Source organism: Calonectris borealis, chromosome 6 (genome assembly GCF_964195595.1).
Source record: "Calonectris borealis chromosome 6, bCalBor7.hap1.2, whole genome shotgun sequence".
Taxonomy (NCBI): domain Eukaryota; kingdom Metazoa; phylum Chordata; class Aves; order Procellariiformes; family Procellariidae; genus Calonectris; species Calonectris borealis.
In genome coordinates, this window is record NC_134317.1 from 7,799,740 (window position 1) to 7,822,542 (window position 22,803).

The 22,803-nt window shown below is 43.1% G+C and overlaps 1 protein-coding gene across 1 annotated transcript; it reads left to right on the plus strand.

The window, feature by feature from the left end:
• The first annotated feature begins 365 nt into the window (after window positions 1-365).
• On the plus strand, window positions 366-22,185 carry LCT (lactase). The gene is made up of 17 exons (XM_075152731.1): window positions 366-1,029; window positions 2,996-3,075; window positions 4,490-4,573; window positions 5,536-5,638; window positions 6,260-6,338; window positions 7,118-7,805; window positions 8,196-8,841; window positions 10,134-11,693; window positions 12,033-12,301; window positions 12,744-13,034; window positions 14,896-15,094; window positions 15,794-15,996; window positions 16,384-16,493; window positions 18,443-18,577; window positions 19,658-19,881; window positions 20,821-21,057; window positions 21,826-22,185. Exons 1-17 carry the CDS (start codon window positions 366-368, stop codon window positions 22,032-22,034), a joined length of 5,781 nt encoding a protein of 1,926 aa, XP_075008832.1. The 3' UTR covers window positions 22,035-22,185.
• The last annotated feature ends 618 nt before the right edge of the window (window positions 22,186-22,803 follow it).

Below are 22,803 nucleotides of genomic sequence, written 5' to 3' on the forward strand. Positions count from 1 at the left end.
CTGTGTTGGGATTCCTCTTAAGCCAAAAAAGGCCAAGAGGAAATGAAAAGCATTGTCTACTTATTTTATCTTCCTCTGAAATGGAGGCAGTATAGCAAACGTCAATTGATGTTCAAGCATGAAGGGGAACCTGAGCATCTCAGAAAATGTTTCCATGTGACCTTTCTCCAACGAATTGTTTGACAGTGGTTTTTGTATTCATCCATTTGTTCATTCATCTATTGATTGAAAGTCCTGATTTGTTATCATTCTAGTGTCAGCTAGTTCTAGGAACATTTATCTGAGTAATAGATAATTTCAGTTAAATATTACTTCTACTGTAATATAAGTAGTGTGGAATAACTATTTCTGAAGCAGGTCCAGAAATGGATTTGATTTGTAAGATAGTCGTCTTCTTTCTGTTAGTCTCTCCCAGCCTTGGGATAGACGGGGAATTTGCTCAGAATTTTATCGCCATTGCTGGACCTCTACCCAGCGAGTTAATAAATAGATTGCATCTGCAGAACCAAGTCCTACCCAAGGAATATCAGGGCCCTGCCGTGGCTGAAGCCCATGATTACCTGTGCCGACAAGATCTTGTGGCTTCTGAGTTGCCCCAGTACTTCTCCCACCTTCGTGAGATCGGGGTGACGCATTACAAAGTCTTCCTGCCGTGGGCACGCATTCTTCCAAAAGGGGATGCCAGGAAGCCAGATGAAGCTCAAGTGCAGTGCTACCAGGAGCTGCTCGAGACCCTGGTTGCTGCAGACCTCAGGCCGGTGGTAGTTCTGCATCACCAGCGTGTCCCGAGTGCTGTGGCCGCACAGACCATGGGTAGGAAAGCCGACGCTTTTGCTGACCTTTTTGTGGAATACGCAAAGTTCAGCTTCCGTGTTTTTGGGGACCTGGTCGATGTGTGGCTCACCTTCAGTGACCTGCCGGAGGTCCTTAAAAGCCTGCCTTACGACGACCCCCAGTACCAAGCCCAGGCCCTAGCTGCCGCTCATGAAAGAGTTTACGCTGTCTACCACGAGAAATACTCGCCGACGGGTAAGGAGAATGGGGAGAGGGATTTTTTTATATGACTTTTTCACAAATATTTTGTGGTGGGATTAAATGGCAACTGCTACATGCAATCTCTGTGTGAATGTGCTATCAGTGCTTTCAGAATTACATAGAAATCCTTGGGTAACAGGTTCCTTCAAATCCCTTATTTTGATAATTGCATTTGACTTGAAATGAAAGCCAAAATAGCTGGGAATAATATCTATGTGTATGTATGCATATTTATATTTAATCTTTTGAGCATCAGGGAAGTATTAAATAGCCTCCAGTTAATTTGAGCAGCAGAAACTAGTACTTCAAAATCAAATATTATAATACTTTTATATGCTTTTTCTCTAAGGGCTGTTGTCCATGTGCTCTTAATTTAAAGACCAGCAGATACCCTCGATGAACTGTAGTCTCATACTGTTCATATACCAAACCTTAAATGTGTTGTATAATAAAAGTGGGACTGACACTTAGGAAGAATCTTTGATTCCTGCCCAGTCATCTCATTTTTAAAGCCTTATTACTTATTTCAATGTCATTGAAAACTGGGATTGCAATTGCTACCATTTCAGTTAAGAGAGGAAGGTCATGCCATCAGTCAGTGGCTGAGCTATAATCTCTTATATATATGATGAGTGCAGGCTTTTTCATTAAGGCATGATGTGTTCCCAAGGAATACAGCTTTGGAGGTCCAGATCTAGCTGAAGAATCAGGTCAAATTCAACTCTCAGCCTTCCACCCAGAAGATGGAAATCTTTGCAAATGTATTGACAAAATCCACTTAAACAAAACTGATCATGGTTTAAAATGACATTTCTCATTTTATCAAAGGGAAATGATTTTATTTAACTTTTAGAAGTTAAATACTTTTAGAACTTTTAGAAGTTAAATAAAGCAACATGAAACAAAATACTTACTTTTTAGTGTAAAATGAAATTTAATTATCTCTATGAGTTACAAATTGCTTTAAAATTACTCAAATCCAGTCTTATTCTATTTTTTCTTTGTACAATGACAAAGTCATAATAATCAAGCTATTTTGTAGAAAATAATGTATTTTTATGTACCTCTTCCTGACCCAGAGAGGAAAGACTAAGAACTTCCTGAAATGTACCTCAAACCATGAAGAAACAAGGCACAAGAAGTCTCCTGTGAGATAATAATAGTGTGAGGAAGTCTGCAATGTCCTTTGTTTGACTTTTCTCATTGCAGACACTGGGGTTTTAAAGTAATTAAATCTTAACTCTACCTGTGTTACACAGAGCAAGAGAATTTCAACTCTTCTGTGATGGGTACCTGGGATTTTCCAAGCAGCTGTCCTCTTGGGTCTGCCTTCTTTGGGCTTGGAATTTTTCTGTCCCAGGCAGACAACCAGTAGAGCTGGCTGAGTCATATTTTTTTCAAATTATTAATTAATTTATTTATTTTTGATTCCTGCATTTGTCAGGAATACTTTGCAGTACAGTTCACGCTATCTGGTGATAGCCCTTAGAAGCTGCTCAGCTTCCCTCCTGCATAATCTGTCCCCCCAAGTTCCCGGCATCCCAGCATCTCAGCAGCATCCAGCACAGAATGGATTTAAAAAAATAACCACTGTAGAACCACCACAAAGGCATGAAAATTAAAGGTATTACTTATAATTATTCATGGATTGGAAGGGCAGCCCCTGGACAGCTGTGTTCAGATCCACCTTCCTGCAAGCAACAGTGCTAAGATGTTTATGAGCTGTCATGATAAGACAAGATTTATTGACAAAGACTCCTTGAACTCTGCCTTTGAATTTCTACCTTCTTCAACCCTCCGTTGAAATCATAGTGGGTATTGTGAAATCAGCTACCTAGGGCACTGCCCGATGATCCACAACTTCAAAAATTTCCAACTGATTTTAAAATACCTGCAGTGAACTGAATTTTGTTATTTGTCCTTAACATACTACTAATAGGCTGCCTCTTTTTTTTTCAAGGTGGAAAGCTGTCCATTGCTTTAGGAATGGGTCATGTCTTGGATAGCACTTCATCAGAATTGCTTTCAGTTTCTCTTCAGGTAACACCTTAACAGAAATTATTTCCAAAATTATATAAATTTGATTTTACTTAACTTGATTTTTATGTACAGGATCAAGTGACTTGTTGCAAGTTAAATAAAATTTTAGCAAGTTGGTAAATTTTACTTACTTGATTAATCTGATCATGTGAAGCTCACTGATTTAAAAAATTACTTCAGCATCCTTTGTTGGCTAGTAAGCACTGATTAAGATATATGGAGAAATATTTGCTCTCATAATTGGCAATTTTAGCATGGGAATGAAATCATAATCATACATAATCATAATTAATCATAGACTTCTTCAGTCTTACTAATTAGAGAATCAGCTGTAAATCATTAATGTTAAATTCATAAAATACTCCTAGAATTTCCTTTAGCTGTTTAGATTTTACTTTGTTTAGAAGGAGAGACACAAAATGCATTTTCTCATGCTTAAATGATAAAGTGTCTGCAAAAAGTGTACCCATTGTTATTTTCTTTGCAAGTCTATTTAATGCTCCACCAAATAAAAAAGATGATACTTTATTTTAAATAACCACTATTTTAAAAATCTGCTTATTATGTTAAAACACAGACAGAGCTGTGCTAAAAGTGATCTAGCTGCACGGGGACGGCACAACATGAAGAGAACATAATCTCTACAAGATGGTGACATCCTTTGTGTAAAGACCAAACCCTCTGTTTAGTAGTTGTCTTCACCTAGAGGATGTTGATGTAGGATGTAGTGAACAAACGACAGTGAAGGGTTTTGGCTTCCTTCGAAATTTAGTGATAGGGTAAGCAATATTGTAGGCATGGCATTTCAAGGATATAAGCAAGGTGTGGTTTGTAGGGAAGATGTTGTATTAGATGAGCTGACTAAACCAGAATAAAACCTTGGACTGGAAAACAAGCTGAAAGTTTATCAGTTTTTTTCCAACTTCATCAACTGGTTTAATAAAAGAACACTATCTATTCCCTTGAACTTGATGACTTCGAGTGGGATAACGCTTGTAGTCTGGAATGGTGTAAGATTTCTGAAGTGGACTTTCCCCAAAGGATTATTGATAAAGTCTGCCTGAACCACATAGTTGCAAAGGTTTCTCTGTCTGATTAATCATAGACTTCTTCAGTCTTACTACTTAAAGAATCAACTGTAAATCATTAATATTAAATTCATAAAATTCTCCTAGAATTTCCTTTAACTGTTTAGATTTTACCTTGTTTAGAAGGAGAGACAAAAAATGCATTTTCCCATACAGTATCCAGTTTGTACTCATTAGATTGTCCAGGGGTCCCATATAGCTGTCTGGCTTCTTACTCCAGCAATGTATCTTTATCAAATATTTTACAGTTTTATATATTTTTAACATAATACCTGCAAAAAATGCGTTTTACTCCAGAATTATTCTTTTCCTTTTCTTGTTTCCAGGATTCGGTAGACTTTCTATCTCTCAGCCTTCAGTACTGTTGTGGAAATGAAACAGATTTCTACAAGAAATTGAGTGAACTCCAGGTAACGTTATGCACAGTGTTCAAAGTATAGCAGCAAACAACAGACCATAAATAGAAGGGGAATTTAACGTTTCTTGATGCGTGTCTAAACAGTTCTGATTTGCTGTGACAGCTCAGACAACAGCTACACTAGGAAACAGCTGCATAGTGCTCACTTATTTCTCTGTTGTTATTCTGACTTAAAAACAGGTGTTCGAAAGTGCTGGAAAGGATCATCTTGGTCAGTGCTTATTATTGATGAGCACTGGAATGGCATAATTCTTTTGTCTAGGACTGAAAAACGTTCTCTCTCACATCCTGAGTGTTTGATAAGCTGTTAGGCTAATGACACTATTTTATTCTAGCCTGTGTTCTGCAATCGTACTACCAAACTTCGCAAATCCTCATCAGTAGAGGCAGTGCTAGAAATGTCAATGAGAATGAGTTTGTGAAAGGATTAAATCACATGGCAGCAACAATGTCAGTGATGCTATAGGCGAGTACCTGATATTAAACCTCTGGTGGTGAATTGCATTCTTAAAATCCGTAAGACGAGAGTCATCCAGCAACTGAGTAGCAGAATAAGGAGCTACGCATGTGACTCATTCTCTTTAGGGTCCCAGCATGCTGCAGTTACTCTAAAAATCTGGAGTGGGCCATTTGTGGCAACAGATCCTTACCAAGTAAACTTTCAAAAAAGGACATACTTCCTTGTGCCTTTTCAATGACAGGTCGAACACTGAAGGTGTCTGGGGTTTATGCTTTGATTTGCATTGGGCTTTTTTTGGATCAGAGAAAAGTAGTGGGTGGTATTTAATGCTTGCTCTGTTGATTTATGAATTTAACTTTGAAAAAATTTATCACTGATTCTCAGTCTTCTAGGTATTTCCTATTCTGTGTTAAAAGAAACAAATGCCAAGAGCATGGTTCTACTAGCTGCCTGATGCTTCTTTTCATACAAGTCTCTGACTTCTGGTTTTGCAGAATATCTGGAAGGACATAGAGATCTTGGTTTTTAGTCTAAAGTTCCTTGACTGTGGTTCCATGGAAGAGAATCCTTTCATACCAGTAGCTGCCATTGTCACAGGTGAGTGACATATTTCAAGAAGGAGGAGAGTATTTTAGCTAAACTCTGCATGGCAAATTATAGAGGAAATTCAAAATTGTCCGGTCCAGAATGCTGCTATTAGATGAAATAACTTTATGGTTTCTTTCATAGCTGCCTTGGAAATTTAAGGGTGGATGGTGAGTGTTGAGGGAGGGGAAGCAGGAAATCTTCCCCAAAGCTTTTCATCATTTTCATCAGCCTCAAGTTGCACCAGGGGAGGTTTAGATTGGATCTTAGGAAAAATTTCTTCACCGAAAGGGTTGTCAAGCGTTGGAACAGGCTGGTATTTAAATGACATTTAGATGTGGTGCTTAGGGACATGGTTTAGTGGTAGACTTGGCAGTGCTAGGTTAACGGTTGGACTTCATGATCTTAAAGGTCTTTTCCAACCTAAATAGTTCTATGATTCTATGATCATTTTTTAACATGAAATTGTAAATATCTAATAAAAACCCAACATATTTGATCTGAGAAAAATAGCTATTAGTTATGAAAAGCACCTTGTTTCTAAAGGTGTAATTGTATGTACAAGTAGTGTCATGCAGTCCATGGCATCTAAGTTGTGACTAAATCAATCACTTACCATTTGTTTGTTTTCAGCTATTAATAAAGAAGAGACACGTACGATTGGGTATGATGTTAATGAGTTCTTGGACTTCTCATCATCTCATGTTTTAAGGTACAGTTTTTGTCCCTTAAATCAGATACTATAATAAAATGGTGTCCTCTAGAAACCTATGTGCAGGCAGACACAAGACAGTTTTAGTGGTGAAGTCTGCTGTTAGTTGCTGAAAGGACTGGAAAGGAATGCCTTTCTGCTGAGCCCAGTCTCTTGCTATACAGCAATCCTCTATCCTACTATTGTAGGCAATGTAATCCTCTTCCACTCTCTCATCCTTGGTTACCCAGATTGCACCTCCAAGCCAATGGTAACAGGTACATTTTCCAAGCCCTCTGTTCTCTTCAAGGGCAAAATCGTTATAAATAAATAAATAAATAAATACAATAGAGGCTTTCATAGGAGAGAAGCCGATGGGGCCTACAGAAGTGTAGGAGATATCATTGTGCAGGGAGATGCTAAGGATTACAGAAGCAGGATTGATTAGTTTTAGCTTATCCTATGGGCACTCATGAGAGCAGTTGTAGCATGTGAAATTGCTGTACACTGCAAGGATTTTGTTTGCACCTTTGACCTAGCTGTAATGAATTATGAGACTCTGCCTGCAAAGAAATGTGTTAGATATATAGCTCTTGAGCTGCTCCGCAGTTAGCTCATTGCACTCCACCTTCATCTGCTAGGCAGTAGGTTGGATTGATCAGATGGCAAAGGAACTATACCCTAAGTGGCTTATGTCAGCTGAATGGGAAGCAAACGATTCTTTTATCCTCCGTGTTTGCAAGTTCTGTGGCACTGGCATCCACCTTGGAGATTGTAACTTCTTTTTATTCTATTTCCAGCAAAAAAAATACTCTACAGGAGAATCCAGATGCTGTCCTTGCCCCTCGCTCCTCCTATCAAACAGTTTGGGAAACGTTTGCTAACCAGTCTGAATTGGAGAGGGATTCTTTTCTGCAAGATGTTTTTCCAAGTGGTTTCCTCTGGGGCACATCCACAGGTGCCTTTAACATTGAAGGAGCCTGGGCAGAGGATGGGAAAGGAGAGAGCATCTGGGATCAGTTTGGGCATGCAGGTCATATCTACATGAACCAAACAGCAGACGTGGCCTGTGACAGCTACTATAAAACCAGCTATGACGTTTACCTGCTTAGGGGTCTTCATCCCCAGCTGTACAAATTTTCTGTATCCTGGCCTAGAATTTTCCCTGCTGGCACTGACGAGACCATCAGCTCCAAGGGTGTTGATTATTACAACCAATTAATTAACCGGTTGCTAGACTCTAACATTGAGCCCATGGTGACTCTGTTCCACTGGGACCTCCCACAAGCTCTTCAGGTTCTTGGTGGCTGGCAGAATGACAGTATCATAGATGCTTTTGTAAACTATGCAGACTTCTGCTTTGCCACTTTCGGGGATCGGGTCAAGTTCTGGATTACTTTCCATGAGCCTTGGGTTATCAGCTACGCTGGCTATGGCACCGGAGAGCATCCTCCAGGAATCACTGACCCAGGAGTAGCATCTTACAAGGTAGAGACACAGGAATAACTACAATCCTGCAGCTGCCATTGTTGTGTTGTTTTCCTCTGATGGTTTTGTACTTTGAACTATGTTCAAGCCTAATGTGGCCTCTGAGACAACTATTTGCTTGTTGGATTTATGATACTTGCAAAAAAATGGATTAGTTAATGGATGCTAGATGTCTTTATTTTATTTTTCTATTCCAAAAGCTGGTGTTGATGGATAACCAGATTGTTCTGCTTAATCCAAAACCTACTGCACACTCTGGCTATGACTATTTGTTTTGTCAAGGTTTCTTCTTTTGGATGGAGACAGCAATAATCACATGGCCATAAGCTCAGTGCTTAAGAGTTCTTGTGCAAAGCAGTGTGTCACATATTCCTTGCTTTCTGCCCCCAGGTGGCTCACACAATTCTCAAGGCTCATGCCAAGGTCTGGCACCTGTATAACGACAAATACCGCTCTCAGCAACTGGGAAAGGTGGGTCTGGTGCTGAACTCGGATTGGGCTGAACCCAAGACCCCAACCAACTCTGAGGATGTGAGGGCATCTGAGAGGTATCTGCAGTTCATGCTTGGCTGGTTTGCTCACCCTATATTTGTTAATGGTGATTACCCAGATATCCTAAAGACTCAGATCCAGGAAGTAAACCAGCAGTGCTCCACAACAGTTGCACAGCTGCCTCTGTTTACAGAAGAGGAAAAGTCCTGGGTGAAAGGGACTGCAGATTTTTTTGGTCTTTCCCATTACACTTCCCACCTGGTCAGTGCTGTGACTAATGGGACCTGCGCACCAAGCTACGAGAGCATTGGGAACTTCTCCTTGCATGTAGATCCTTCTTGGCCACAGACTGCCTCTTCGTGGATCCACGTGGTCCCTTGGGGATTAAGAAGGCTGCTGAAGTTTGTGTCCCAGGAATATACAGGGACAAAGATCCCAATTTACATAGCAGGAAATGGTATGCCGACAGAAGACACAGGGGATCTTATTAATGACACTCTGCGAGTGGATTATTTCCGCCGGTACATCAATGAGGCTCTAAAAGGTATGGAGAAATTTAATTTTTGGGTTTTTTTAATAATGACAACTAGTTATTCTATCACTTCCGTAGCGGTTAACTTTAAAACATCACCACTTGCATAGTGATATGAGGTCAGCTGTCTATTGTATATGTAGTGTGACCTCATACACTTCAGCCTATTGGTGTCCAGATATGGAACTCTCCATTCTGTTTAGATATGGGAATAGGTTTTTCATATATACGGATTAATGTAGCCTGGACCCTAACGTCACTCCCTCTGTGAGAACAGTGTTTATATACTTCAGCTCCCCTGAAGATAATTTGCCTGCAGGCAGGCTCTTGCCTACAGAGATCTCATAGATCAGGACTGAACGATGTCTTTACTGATTAAGCAGATCTAACTGACAGCATCCTGTATCATTTCAGGTTAGAATTGTTAGGGAGACATTTATATCTTAATTGTTTTGAGCAAGGTTCATGGTATGCCTGTATCTTTGCAAACTGCTTATCAATTGACGTAAAAATAATATTAGTCACTGAAGTTCTGGACAGATACAGAGATTTGAGATTTCAAATAGAGATTTGACTGATACTCTCTTGAGATACACAAATCAATACTGTCAGGGAAACTTTATTAAATATGCTGTATTAAATATGTTGGTCATCAGTATACAGCATTTGATCTTCTTGACCTAGTTCTCAACATACTGATAGAAGTGTTAAAAGAGCTATGGAAAACACAATTTAGCATTGCTGTTATGCCTCAGCAGGAGTAAAGAAGATGGACTGCATATGGGAAGTGAACTTTTCTGAAAGGAGAGAGATTTAGTGCTTTTTTGTAGGCAATGTGAGGAAGGATGCTGGACTTGCCTCTGCTGGTATTGGATACGCTGTTCTGCTAAAAGAAACTCCCTTGTGCTCAGGAAAGATAGGCAAGCACTAAATACAATGTTTCAGTTTAACTATAGTGTTAAATCTAAAAAAGCACCATGTAGATGAATTGTGCTTGAAATTGTGCTTGAAAACAATACAGGGAAAGGGATACCAGTGGCACAAGTGTCCTGTGCTCAAATATCTCTTGACTAATATTTCTTTTCTCACGCATTTTTATCACTGAGCATTTGACCAGCTCCTAGTATATTGCTGACTATTTTACTTGCCAGATACTCTAATTGTTTGGGGTTTTTTTTTGCCTAAAAGACCATTCATAGATGTTTGGCTTGTCACACTGTTACCCTCAGTTGTGGTGCTTATATTGTGCTGTATTCAGAAAATGTTCAAATGAATAACAGTGTCTTGTACTGTTTCTGTTACAGCGGTAAAACTAGACACAGTTGATGTTCGGTCATATATTGCTCGATCCCTGGTTGATGGCTTTGAAGGCCCAGTGGGGTACAGCCTAAAATTTGGGCTACATCATGTGAATTTTGAAGATAGCAACAGACCAAGGACTCCCAAGGCATCTGCTTATTTCTATTCCAGTGTTATGGAAAAAAATGGTTTCCCATCCAAAGTCCTGGACAGATTTTCTACGCCGGTGGTGTTTGACCTACCCATGCCATCAAAGTTACCGAATTTACCAGCATCAGAAGTTCCCTCCAAGGCAAAGGTGGTCTGGCAGAAGTTTTCATCTCAAACAGACTTTGAAAGGGACACGTACTTTTATGGGACATTCCCAGAGGATTTTACATGGGGTGTGTCTTCTTCTGCCTACCAGGTAGAGGGAGGTTGGGATGCTGATGGCAAAGGACCCAGCATTTGGGATAACTTCACCCATGTCCCAGGGAATATAAAAAATAATGATACTGGAGATATAGCTTGTGATAGCTACAACAAGGTGGAGGAAGATATTTACCTGCTGAGAGCCTTAGGGGTAAAGAACTATCATTTCTCCCTGTCCTGGTCTCGAATTTTCCCCAGCGGAAGGAACAACTCAATAAACAGCCATGGAGTTGACTACTATAACCGTCTCATTGATGGATTGGTTGCAAACAACATCACTCCAATCGTCACTCTCTACCACTGGGACCTGCCACAAGCTCTCCAGGACATTGGTGGCTGGGAGAGCAGCGCGCTGATTGACCTGTTTGATAGTTTTGCTGACTTCTGTTTCCAGACCTTTGGGGACAGGGTGAAGTTCTGGATTACATTCAATGAACCCCAAGTCATTGCCTGGGTTGGCTATGGCGCTGGGGCGTTTCCACCCAATGTCAATGACCCTGGCAGTGCTCCCTACAGGGTTGCTCACATCTTACTGAAAGCTCACGCCCGGGTCTACCACACATATGATGACAAATACAGAACGAGTCAGGGAGGGGTCATTGCTCTGTGTCCCAACATTGACTGGGTTGAGCCGAAGACACCAAGCGACCCCAGGGACATAGAAGCTGCAGACAGGTACCTGCAGTTTTTGGTGGGATGGTTTACACACCCGGTTTTCAAAAATGGGGACTACCCTGAGGTCATGAAGTGGAAAGTTGGGAACAGGAGTGAGCTCCAGAACCTGCCATCGTCTCGCCTGCCGGTTTTCACAGCGGAGGAGCGTGAATACATCAGCGGCACGGCAGATGTTTTCTGCTTCAACACCTACACCTCCAAAATTGTAACCCATGCAACGACCCGGTTGAGCCCCTTCTCTTATGAGTATGACCAGGAAGTTTTAACAAAGGTTGACACCTCCTGGCCTTCCTCAGCTATTACTGACCATCGGGCTGTGGCCTGGGGGCTGAGGAGGCTACTGAACTGGATCAAAGAAGAATATGGAAATCCCCCAATATACATAATTAAGAATGGGGTGGGGATAAAGACCAAATCGGATGTTGATGACAATACCAGGATATTTTACTACAAAACATACATTGATGAAGCTTTAAAAGGTACCAGTGTTTGCTTTTGTTCTGTTGGTGTTGTGTATCATCTCCTCCCTAGATTTCTGGTTACTTTCTTCCTCTGAGGAATAGTTTTTAAAGCCAATTGATACTGGTTTTCAAATATTCTGTACACAATATAAACATAATGTTTCTTTTTATGATCTCCTTTACATGGCCGTTTGTACTCTGTATCCTCCAACTATGAAGAGTCCCTTATGATCTTAGTTGTCCAGCGCCAGCTTTATGAAGCTGGAAGTGTGTATGTGCTTGCAGGTGAATTCCTTGTGGTTCATTTAATGCGTGATTATACCACTGATGCCCTTCCATTTGTTTCTGGTCTTTCAGCTTACAAGTTGGATGGCGTTAATCTGAGAGGATACAACGCTTGGTCTTTTATGGATACCTTTGAATGGTTGAATGGTTATGATCCAAGATTTGGATTGCACCAGGTTGATTTTCACAATCCCAACAGGCCAAGAACCCCAAAGCGCTCTGCTGTGTACTATGCAGAAATCATCCGCAATAATGGTATCCCGTTGCCAAAAGAAGACGAATTTTTATATGGAGAGTTTCCAAAGAACTTTTGGTGGAGTGTAGCAACTTCAGCATACCAGGTTAGGAAACCGAGATGGACTCTTAAAGTACCTGCAGACAGTCAGTTCATTTTGGATGAGACACCCAGCTTTTGTAACATTAGGTTTTACCGTAATTGAGGGTTAGTGTAACAACTGCAGTAAAAGGCACGAACTTGGAGATATTTAAGGGCAATACCACAGGAATTGAGAGAGCAGCATGGGCTTCACAAGAGCCAGCCAACACGGGGCAGCAGGTGAACTGAAACAATACCTGTTCTGTGACATTGTACTTTGCTAATAGGTATTGCCTTGAGGCCCAAGAGGTCTTACTAGGCACAGCAAAAACATTGCTATTTCTCGTCTTAAGCTGATAAGTCAAAATATTGTGTGGTGCCACAAAGACTAATAGGCTGAATTCTTCAGTAGGCCAAGATCTAAATTTGGGGTTTACTAACAATTCCCCCCCCATCTTCAATTACAGATTGAGGGAGGATGGAGAGCAGATGGGAAAGGACTTAGCATTTGGGATCAATTTTCTCACACTCCCTTGAAAATCAGCAATGATGACACTGGAGACGTAGCTTGTGACAGCTACCACAAGATCGAGGAGGATGTGGAAATGCTGAAAAGCCTCGGGGTGTCTCACTATCGCTTTTCAATCTCCTGGTCCCGCGTTCTCCCAGATGGGACCACCAGATACATCAATGAAATGGGACTGAACTACTATGAAAGGCTTATCGATGCTCTTCTGGCAGCTAACATTATGCCTCAGGTAACTAAAAACAGTAACTTTCAGGTAACTGAAAAATAGCAGAACCCAAGTCTGATGCTCAGAGCACATGCGTGTGTTTCCATCCACAGAGAAATTGTTTTTCATTGTGTTCTGCAACTCCTTGCAGAACGTGGTTTTTGCGTAAGCAAATGAACTGGGAATATGGTGATATGTTAGAAATTACTACCCAGAAAGATCACGGTAACCTTATTGTTGGCTGTTTCCAATTACCTTCTCGCCTTCTCGCCCCTCACATGCTTGGAAGTGGATTCCACAAGGACCTACTCAGTCATCTTTCCAGAGACTGAGGTGAGGCCGACCAAGCTGTAGTTCCCAGGATCCTCCTTCTTGCCTTTCTTGGAGATGGGTGTAACATTATTCTTTTCCCAGGAGTCAGGAAGCTGCATTGATCGGCATGGTGCGTCACATATAATGGACAGTGACCTCACCACTGCATCAGTCAGCTCTTTCAGCACTGTTGGGTGAATCTGACCTGTCTCCATAGACTTGGACACATGTAGCTTTTTTCTGTATACTGCTGGCTGTCCCTTTCCACCCCAAACCATGCTGGTACACGCAGAGGTCTGGGAGCAGTGCTTACCTATGGAGACCAAAGCAAGAAGGTTGTTGAGCAGTTTCCATCACTAGGCAGTTTTCCTCCACTCAGCAGCTCACCCCTGCTTTCTCTGAACTTTCTTTTAGCTGACAGTGTACTTGCAGAATTGGGAAGGCAATAGCTTTTCTGATTTCCTTGTTTTCTTCATTGTCTGCACTTGTTCCCACTTTTTAGGTGATTGCTTTTTTCAGTTATAGCTCATTAAGAAACTCCTTGCTTAGCCAAGCAGGCTCTGGTAAGTTCGAATATTTGGGTTCCTTGCTGGGAGTGTCATGGTTAATACATGACCCACAAAGTTAAGTTGTAGATGTGATGTAACCACAATGGGACAGTCCCCCCAAATGTCAGTTTAATTGCAGAAATTAGTGACTTTTGTAAGAACTGAGTACCTAAGCCAACACTGTTAGGAAGTGCTTGGGAAAAGACTAAGTTATAAAAAATGTATTTAAAGATGGTTCTTCAGATGTCTATTACCTGTCCTTGTCCTACTTACAGGTAGGATAAATAAGTGTAAGAGTACAGATAATTACATATATTTTTGTTGCGTAGAACTGTTTTATTGATTTCTTCATAGTTTTGCCATGTAGCTATTCTATCTCTTATTGAAACGGTACAGTGGGGTGACTGGAAGAAAAGCACCTTTTCCTTTGTTCTGGCCACTGCATTCTGACAGATGGACTCCCCAGGAGGGAAGGTGGCCAAGGTTTCTGCCTCGGTAGCCACTGAGCACGAGGGAGAGCCCTGGCCCGTGTAGGGAGTGCACATGGCTGCACCAAACATGCATACATGCCCACCATACTGGGGCAATACGGGAATACCTACACAAGCATCAGATCATGCCTGAGCAAACCTGTACCTTCACGGCGTTGCTCTAGACTGGTCCAACGGATGTACGAGCCCGAACGTGTGTTTAATTGGACTGTACGTCATCTGAGAGTCAGTGCAGGCACAGCAGCTCTTGACTGACAAGTTCTTGCTAGCACAAGGTTGTGGTGGTTTTTGGTAAAAGCTTCATCTTCACCATCAGACAGTCCCTAGCGTTTGAGTCATTTCCCCATGTCCTAAAGAAACAGTGGCGAAAAGGTATTTTATTTGAGTGCACAAGTGATCGCTACGAACTCAAACACTGTTAGGAACAGTTGCAGAGTTTATTTATATTCATAAATGAGGCTGGGTTATTGTCCTTGTTTCTGAAAGTGAGTAAGTGACTGGTTGAGTCCTTTCTCTTGCTGTGTTTCCCCACAGGTAACTCTCTATCACTGGGACCTCCCACAGGCGCTGCAGAAGGTCGGTGGGTGGGAGAATGATACTATAGTTCAGAGGTTTAAGGAATATGCTGAGCTCCTTTTCCAGAGACTGGGAGATAAAGTGAAATTTTGGATAACCCTCAACGAACCCTATAACACCGCATATCTTGGCTATGGTGTTGGCACAGCTGCTCCAGGTAAGACTGCTGGGCACAACCTCAGAGCCTTTGCAGCACTGTGGACACAACTCTTATTTATGCTGCAGCAAAGTAGATGCTAGGGGCTTGCAAAGGCAGAGAAGGAAGTCGGTATGGTCGGGATAAATGGGGTTTGGACTGCTGTGGGGTGGGAACAGGTCCTTCTTTCACTTTGCCTGTCCCCTCCAAGACCCAGCCGCCTTCTTCCACTCCTCTAACCCACCCCTCCTCTGCAACCTCCAGATTACACTTGCTGCCTGGAGCAGACCCCATTTCCAGAGCAGCTCCAGCGACCGTGGAGAAGGGTTAGGGCTGGAGGAGGGCCAAGCCCAGCTGTAGGGCAGCTGCAGGGGAAGGGGAGGGGTGGGAGCTGGCCTGAGCACGCAGCTTTCTGCTCTCCATACTGGCGGCAGCAGCCTGTTGCCGGGGCTGGCAGCCCTGCATGGGCAGAGAGCTGAGCCAGCCCGTGTCCCGTCGCAGGGGGAGGAGGGGACGATGCGGGGTCCCACACAGCCTGCCCACTGCAGCTGCACCTTCAGCTGTCTCTGCTGAAGCAGCGATCTCAGCCCAGGTGCTGCACGTTTATTCATTTACCAGCAGGCAGTTCTGGGTGTCCTGGGTGTTGTGTTAACCTGGGAACAGCCGATGAGAAAGCTGGGAACTGCTGCTCCACTGCCTTTGCTATCACTGTCTCTGCAGGCATCTCCGTTCGGCCAGGGCGAGCCCCTTACGTGGTGGGGCACAACTTAATAAAGGCCCACGCAGAAGCCTGGCACCTCTACAATGAGACCTACCGGGCAAAACAAGGAGGATTAATCTCTATCACCATCAATTCTGACTGGGCAGAACCAAGGAACCCACACAACCAGGAGGACATCAATGCTGCCAGACGATTCTTGCAGGTACAGAGACATCCGGTCACAGCTCTCCCTGCTGCTCCCGGGTTTGTTCATGGTGGCACCTCCATCCTGGGTGCTGGAGATGCCCAAAACCCAGGTCAGCATCTCGCGATGCCAGCATGAAAAACCCTGAGCCAGAGGTATCACTGCAAGGAAATGTATCGCCCTCTTCTGGTGGCTGATCAAGTACGTAACAGAAATGAGACAAAATATGATTGCAGTGCCAAAAGCTTATTAAATTTGCTGCCATCAAATGGGCATCCCTGCATATCTCCATGTGCCTGTGCATTATAAATTCAGGTACTACATACAAAGCAGCACAGGAAGAGGAATGGTTAAATCCCTTGTTTTGATACATAATTTATCCTTCTCCCTTATTTCCTGGCTTAGTTTTTTCTAGGTTGGTTTGCTCATCCCATTTTCAAAAATGGCGATTATAACGAAGTGATGAAAACGAGGATTCGGGAACGCAGTCTGGCTCAGGGTCTGAACCAGTCCCGGTAAGAGCCCAGGCACATATCTGCTTTTGTTTTACTTGCTGTGCTGAAACCTGCTTTTCTGAAAGAAGCGCTAAATTTCAATGATTCTGTTGCAACGTTACTGTAGAAAATCTTACTGTATCCTCACAGAAAAACTCCAGTGTACATTTTGCCTGTTCCCTGTCTTTACCTCTCTTGCGAACTAAATTTACTAATACAACGTATCTTTGGGGTAGTAAGTTGGCAGCTCAGAGTGACATAGTAAATGCTCTGCATTAGACACAGTGCTTTACCTGGCCCTGGTAAATGTGTTTTAACTGTTCTTAAAATTATGTCCTGAACTCAAGCACTGAGAACTCATTGGTGCCTCTGAATTATGTTTCCTGTTTTCCATTCTCATTAATTAATCTTAACCCTATTGTGCTAGCAGTGCTCCATCATGAATGTTTTTCCTTTTCTCTCCCTTTTTAGGCACATATAAGGAAAGAACTTTTTTCCTCTCTTCACTTTAATAGCAATTTGATGGGGTATATTAGATCTGGGGCTATTCCTGATCATTCCTCTCTGAAAATGTGAAAGACCACTTGTTTGGAAATGAGGGAGATGGTGGAAGAGTCCGTGTGTGCTCTGTGGGAAAGGCAGGTCTTTTCCAAGATTCGAGTTATGCTTTTATATGTGCCTAAAACACTTGCATTCTTGAGCACTTCTTTTGACACGTTATTTCTTCTCTGGCAGTTGCTGCCATTAATAAGACAGCAAAGTCACTGTGCGTTGCTTTATGAGATAACGTGCCCAAGCATCTCAATCTGGGGAAGAAGTCCTGTCCTCAGTCCAAGACTGCAAACTCTCAAGCATCACCAAATTGCCAGGAGCACTGCCTGCATTTTCAGCAGGGGTCACCTCAGGACCTAATTCCCAGGAGAATTTTCTCCCTCTTCTGGATGAAAGAGAGCTGAAACCTCGCTCCTTGCTCCAGGGTACCCTGGATGTCCCTGACTCTGTTTCGTATTCTGTGTAGACTGTGTAGGGCTGCAGATCTCAAAGGGGGATGTTCTTCTCTGAGGAGGCCTCCCTTTTGAAGGGAACCAAGCACTTCGGGATTAAATGGTGGAGTCCACACATAGAGCCTAGTTCCCAGTTTCTCCTGGGTTTTCCTGTGTTCCTCCAGAAGGATCGTGGTACCTCCCCTTGTGCTTGTGGTGCTGGTAGCAGGGATAACAGCATTACACAGGGAGTGTATTCAAAGTGCGGATCTTGGGGAGAAAGCTCAGAAGTTTTTATTGTTTCTCATGTAGAAGGCAGAGTTTATGAGACAACCCCGTATTAGCCTCTGCCATGACCTACAAGTACTGCTACTGCCACACAGAGAAGAGCTCCTCTTGTAGCAGATGCCTGCTCCCCTGCTGCTGTGAAGCACATCTTAGCACAGACGGCTGGCTGCACCTTCAGTGCGTGCAAGCAGGAGTACAGTGTTTTGAGGGGGCTCGTGAAGCTCCCCTGAGCGGGGACAGGACCCCTGCCCGTCACTGGCTGCTAGGAGGCACCGTTCCATGCTTCCCTCTGGCACAGCTAGTCAGCCGTCCTCTTGCAGGACGGCGGGCTGAGACAGGTCACTCACGAACACTGCAGCTCTGGATCTCCACAGGGTTGTGGTAAGCACATGACAACCAAAATGGGTGTCACCAGTTCCTCCCAAGACATTCCTGACCAGGCAAACACCGTTTCCTGTCTTATAATGGTCAAACTTCTTGTTTGATCATGAGCAGGACCTCTAGTCATCAGGTGTCTCTTTTCTGGTCGGTGGAAGATCTTGGAGAAAGTTACAGCAGGCAGCATGAATGGCATGTACTAGCAAAAGCTTAGTTTAGTTTATACAATTGGATTGGGGAGGGGTGGAAGCAAAAGAAAGGGAAATCCTGAGAAGAGTTACATTTTGAGGCGTTTATGCTTTTCTCTGTTTTCTATTGCAGACTTCCAGAATTTACTGAAAGTGAAAAGCAAAGAATTAAAGGCACATATGACTACTTTGGTTTAAATCATTATACTACAGTTTTAACATACAACGTAAACTATCCTGCTGGTGTTCTGTCGTATGACTCTGATAGGTAAGAAATGAATTTAAACTATTGGTCAAGTAAAATATGCACACCCAGAGCCCGGCCAACTGAGCAATGTAAACTGATTGCAAATAAAACTGTGAGACAGGTATTTTAAGCTGTTATAACCAATACTAAGGAAAATATCCCCAAGCATACCTGTGGTGCTGTTATTTTCACCGAAGTTCAGCAAAAGCCCTTTTTTTACAGACCTGATGATAAAAGTGAATGTTTAAAACAGAACAAAGAAAATTAGAGGATCTGCTAAAGGAAGGAATCTGCACTTGTGAGTCTCCCAGTGGTTTGGGATCAGCTGTAAACAGTATTTATCATATTTCCTGCCGTTTGAACTGCTAGATTATCCTGGTTTATGGATATTGCTCCATTTGCTGTTAAACAGTTGTTAATTCCCTCACCACATCAGGTAAATATAAGTTCAAAGCCTAAATAGCTAAATGACTTCATGGTTAAGTATACATAAGTCAAGATTTTTATTTAGATACCAATTTCTTTCTCCAGCTTCAAAAGGTAAACAATAGGAGCTTACTAGTTTTCTGATGAGAATTAAGGTGATGGTGGGACCACACACAGGGCTGAACATAGGCTGTTTTCCAAAACATTTCCACAGAGAATATATTAAATTATTATAATTTCCCTTCGCTGCTGCATCCCAGCCCCTAGTTAGCCCTGGAGAAGGACACTGGGCTCAGGCTTGCATTCCTGGACATAGGTGTAAATGGCAATTTTGCGTGCTCAAGCACTGCATTATACATTGAACAGTAGAAATGGCGTCAAAGGACAAAGATTTGGAGCTAACATCACATCCTCAGCCATAGTTGATTTAAGCTGATTTAAGTTGATTTAAGAATATGATTGTAAAGCAAACTATGAGAAGTGTTTTCTAGAGGCCTGTGAGCCCAGCACCACCTCAGCCCGCTGTGCTTTCGCCAGCTTGCCACAACATCACCTCTGGCTCAGTTTTCCGCAGAAAACTCGGAACTGTGTTTCTCAGCCCCACAGCGATGAGGGGCCAGGCAGAGCGGCAGGCACTTGGGACTTGTCCCTTGATCAGCGTGTCCTCCTCCGCAGGGGCGTAGCTTCAGTAACCGACCGCAGCTGGCTGAACTCTGGTTCCTTCTGGCTAAAGGTAACACCCTTTGGTTTCCGAAAGCTCCTGAGATGGATAAAGGAAGAGTACAACAACCCTCCCATTTACGTGACTGAAAACGGGATCTCGGAAAGGGGAGCCTTTGACTTCAATGACACTTGGCGAACACATTACTATCGGACCTACATTAACGAAGCACTGAAAGGTAAGAGTGATTATTTAAATCTGCTCATCCAAATCTCCAGCAACCAGCAGTGTCTCACCACACTGATGTGTATAAAGCAAGTTGTGAAGAGCTGAAAGACCACTGCCACCACACTTGCAAGTTGCACACCTACATGGGTTTACTCTGTATCCGCTTCCGAGAGCCTCTGGGTTTAGCAGGAACCGCCCGTGGACAGTCACGACTTTGCAGGGAAAGGTGATCTTGGGGAGGAACAAACCCTGGGTGTAGTAGGGTCACTGCGGCTTCCTTGGATAGCTGCATCTGGCGGGAGAAGGTTCCACTGCTTGAAGGGTAATTGTTACGAATACCTATTTTGACTTCTAGTTTGACTACTGCTGTGTCTAGAAACTGCATCTTTTTTAAAAAAAAACCAAACAAACAAAAAACGCAACCCAAACTGGTTTCAATTACAGTGGTGGTCAAGCAACATCGGGGAAGGGCTTTTTCAGTTTGTTTTTCTGATGTGCTGGGAGCTGCCAGCCAGATGTTCAGAAAGTGCTCATTTACTGCCTCTTAGCAGCGAGGCCCTGCAAGCACTTCTTTAAGCAACAGTTGTGTGTTGATGGCTTTTCTTCTCTGTTCCTAAACCTTTGCGCTTATTGGGCAAAAGCTTTGATTTTTGGAGCAGAGGAAAGCAGTCTCCAATACTGGCAGGCTGACTGAGCTACCCTGGTTGCTCGTCAGCTGTAACTTGGCAGCTGAACTACCTGAAAGCAACTGAGCTGAGGCAACGTGTGAGAGAGGTGGGAACGGGGAGACGCAGAATCAGCGAGGCCAGCGTGGCAATAACGTCACCGCACTGGGCACCCTGCTGCTGTGTGGTGTCCTGGAGCATCTTTGTGCCACTGCTGGCCTAGTGGTGACGCCTCCTGTCACCCGGCTGCACAACTGACCTGTTCTGTCTGGTCCTGGTAACAGCCGTTGTGCTCGACGGCGTCGACTTACGAGGCTACACCGCGTGGACGCTGATGGACAACTTCGAGTGGGCAGTGGGCTTTGATGAAAAGTTTGGGTTCTATCACGTGAATTTCACAGACCCCAACTTGCCGCGGCGCCCCAAGGCCTCTGCCAGGTATTACTCGCAGATCATAAACTGCAACGGGTTTCCAGACCCAGCAACGGGCCCACATCCCTGTCTGGAACTGGAGCCTGAAGGTAAGTGACGCAGCAGACGTCGTGCTTGTGCGTGCGCGCTTCTGATCCTAATACCAAAAGATTTCTAGAATCTATAGTCTTTACAGACACCACCATTTTCTGCAATATTCTTTCTAAAGGCTCCAGTAGTGCACTGACTAGTCATCGATGTTTGTTGTGACTGAAGACATTCATGTGGAATTATGTCACTTCTGTATGCAAAACCAGAACAATGACTAAGTTTTATGCGATAGCACCTCGATACATGCCTGTCTCCAAAATGCAGCAAAAACGTTATTCCATTCTACTTTTCTCTAATTAACAGAACTGCCTCAGATGTTTTCCAAACCACACACATTCAGTATTCCCACATCACTTTTTCTAAACAATTTTGAATACTTTACACGAATCAGTGTGTTGGGTAAGCCTTTGGAAATACTGATTCTTCTGTCATTTATGTTCCCTGAACTAAAGGAGTACATTGAACAGGAACCATCGTTAGTGTGGGGTTTCTCGTTTTTATCAGCTTTTTGGGATGACCGTGGCCGCCAGAGAATACTCGCTGCTCCTGGAGTCTCAATAATTGCACTATCAGCCTCAGTTGTGCCTTCACTGTGAGCTGGAATTGTGTCAATCGCTGATCCCACAGAATTACGGTGACACTGCCCGAGTACTGAATAGCAAATGCTGAAAGCCTTGTAGAGGCAGGAAGCAGCAACGCACACACGCGCCTGAAAGCGTTCACCCAGGCTGTGTACTAATACTTTCTTATTCTTTTCCCATGGACAGTGACACCAACAGCCACCACACCAGGACCGGCTGACAGCGTGCGCTTTTTGGGATTAGATTTAACATCACAAAACGCAGAAATAGCACTGTATGTGCTTTTTGCTCTTTCTGCAGTTGGAGCATTGGGCTTGGCTCTTTTTGCATATATGTATGGAAAATTATCCAAAAGATCCCATAAACAATCATACATGGAATTCAGTAAACTGTAAGTTTCTGCTTGCTAAAGTGTGTGTTTGTTTTTTATAAAAAAAGGCCTATAGCACCAGGAAAAGAAACCTAGCGCTTGTACTGCTGCCACTTTGTGTCTTGCCTTAGAGAGAGCTCCCCATCATTTTGTTGATTGCTTACCAACTTTAAAATACAAAGGGAATTCTTTTTCCAGTGTTAACTGTCTCTTTTCTCCCCAGGCATTATTGATTTGATTTCTTAAAGACAAGAGTAAAATTGCTTGTTCCTATCCTACTTGAACTTTCATCTGTTCTTGCTTCATCATCTCCCCTTGGATGACGCAGGTCTCTTCACAAGGGATCTGAGAGCATCCCCTAGAAACCCTACTGCTTCTTAGTGTTTTTAAGACAAGTTAGTGTCTATACCGGCGAAAACTGGTCTAGGAGAACGTACTGTTCTATTGCAGCTACTGTATTTCCCCCCCCTTCCCTTTATTTTTTTAATTATGTATCATAAGTTATTTTAAAAAATAATGGAAGCAGCCCTAGTACTATGCCTTACATTTGAACAGAATGGATACTTAATTAAATCTCCTTTAAGTAGGAATCCGAAGCAGTGCAGAACAGCTGTAGCATTTAGGTCTCTAACAAGGGGATGCACAATGCTTGGTGTGGGGGAAGGAAGGTTGATGTCCTTCCGTGCAGGAAGGCTATGACCCCTCCTCAAGATAGAAGCTTCCAGGCTCTTGTATTGCAGCCCCCTGCTAACAACATTTCCATTTCATGTGATAAAGACCCATCTTTTTTCTTC

What these genes read in the sequence shown, in the direction of transcription:
- LCT (XM_075152731.1), top strand. Translation starts at nt 366, where the DNA reads ATGGATTTGATTTGTAAGATAGTCGTCTTCTTTCTGTTAGTCTCTCCC. An exon ending in CTGCCAGACGATTCTTGCAG is followed by an intron (nt 15,997 to 16,383) that starts GTACAGAGACAT and finishes TTCCTGGCTTAG; the next exon opens with TTTTTTCTAGGTTGGTTTGC. An exon ending in CATTAACGAAGCACTGAAAG is followed by an intron (nt 19,882 to 20,820) that starts GTAAGAGTGATT and finishes TCCTGGTAACAG; the next exon opens with CCGTTGTGCTCGACGGCGTC.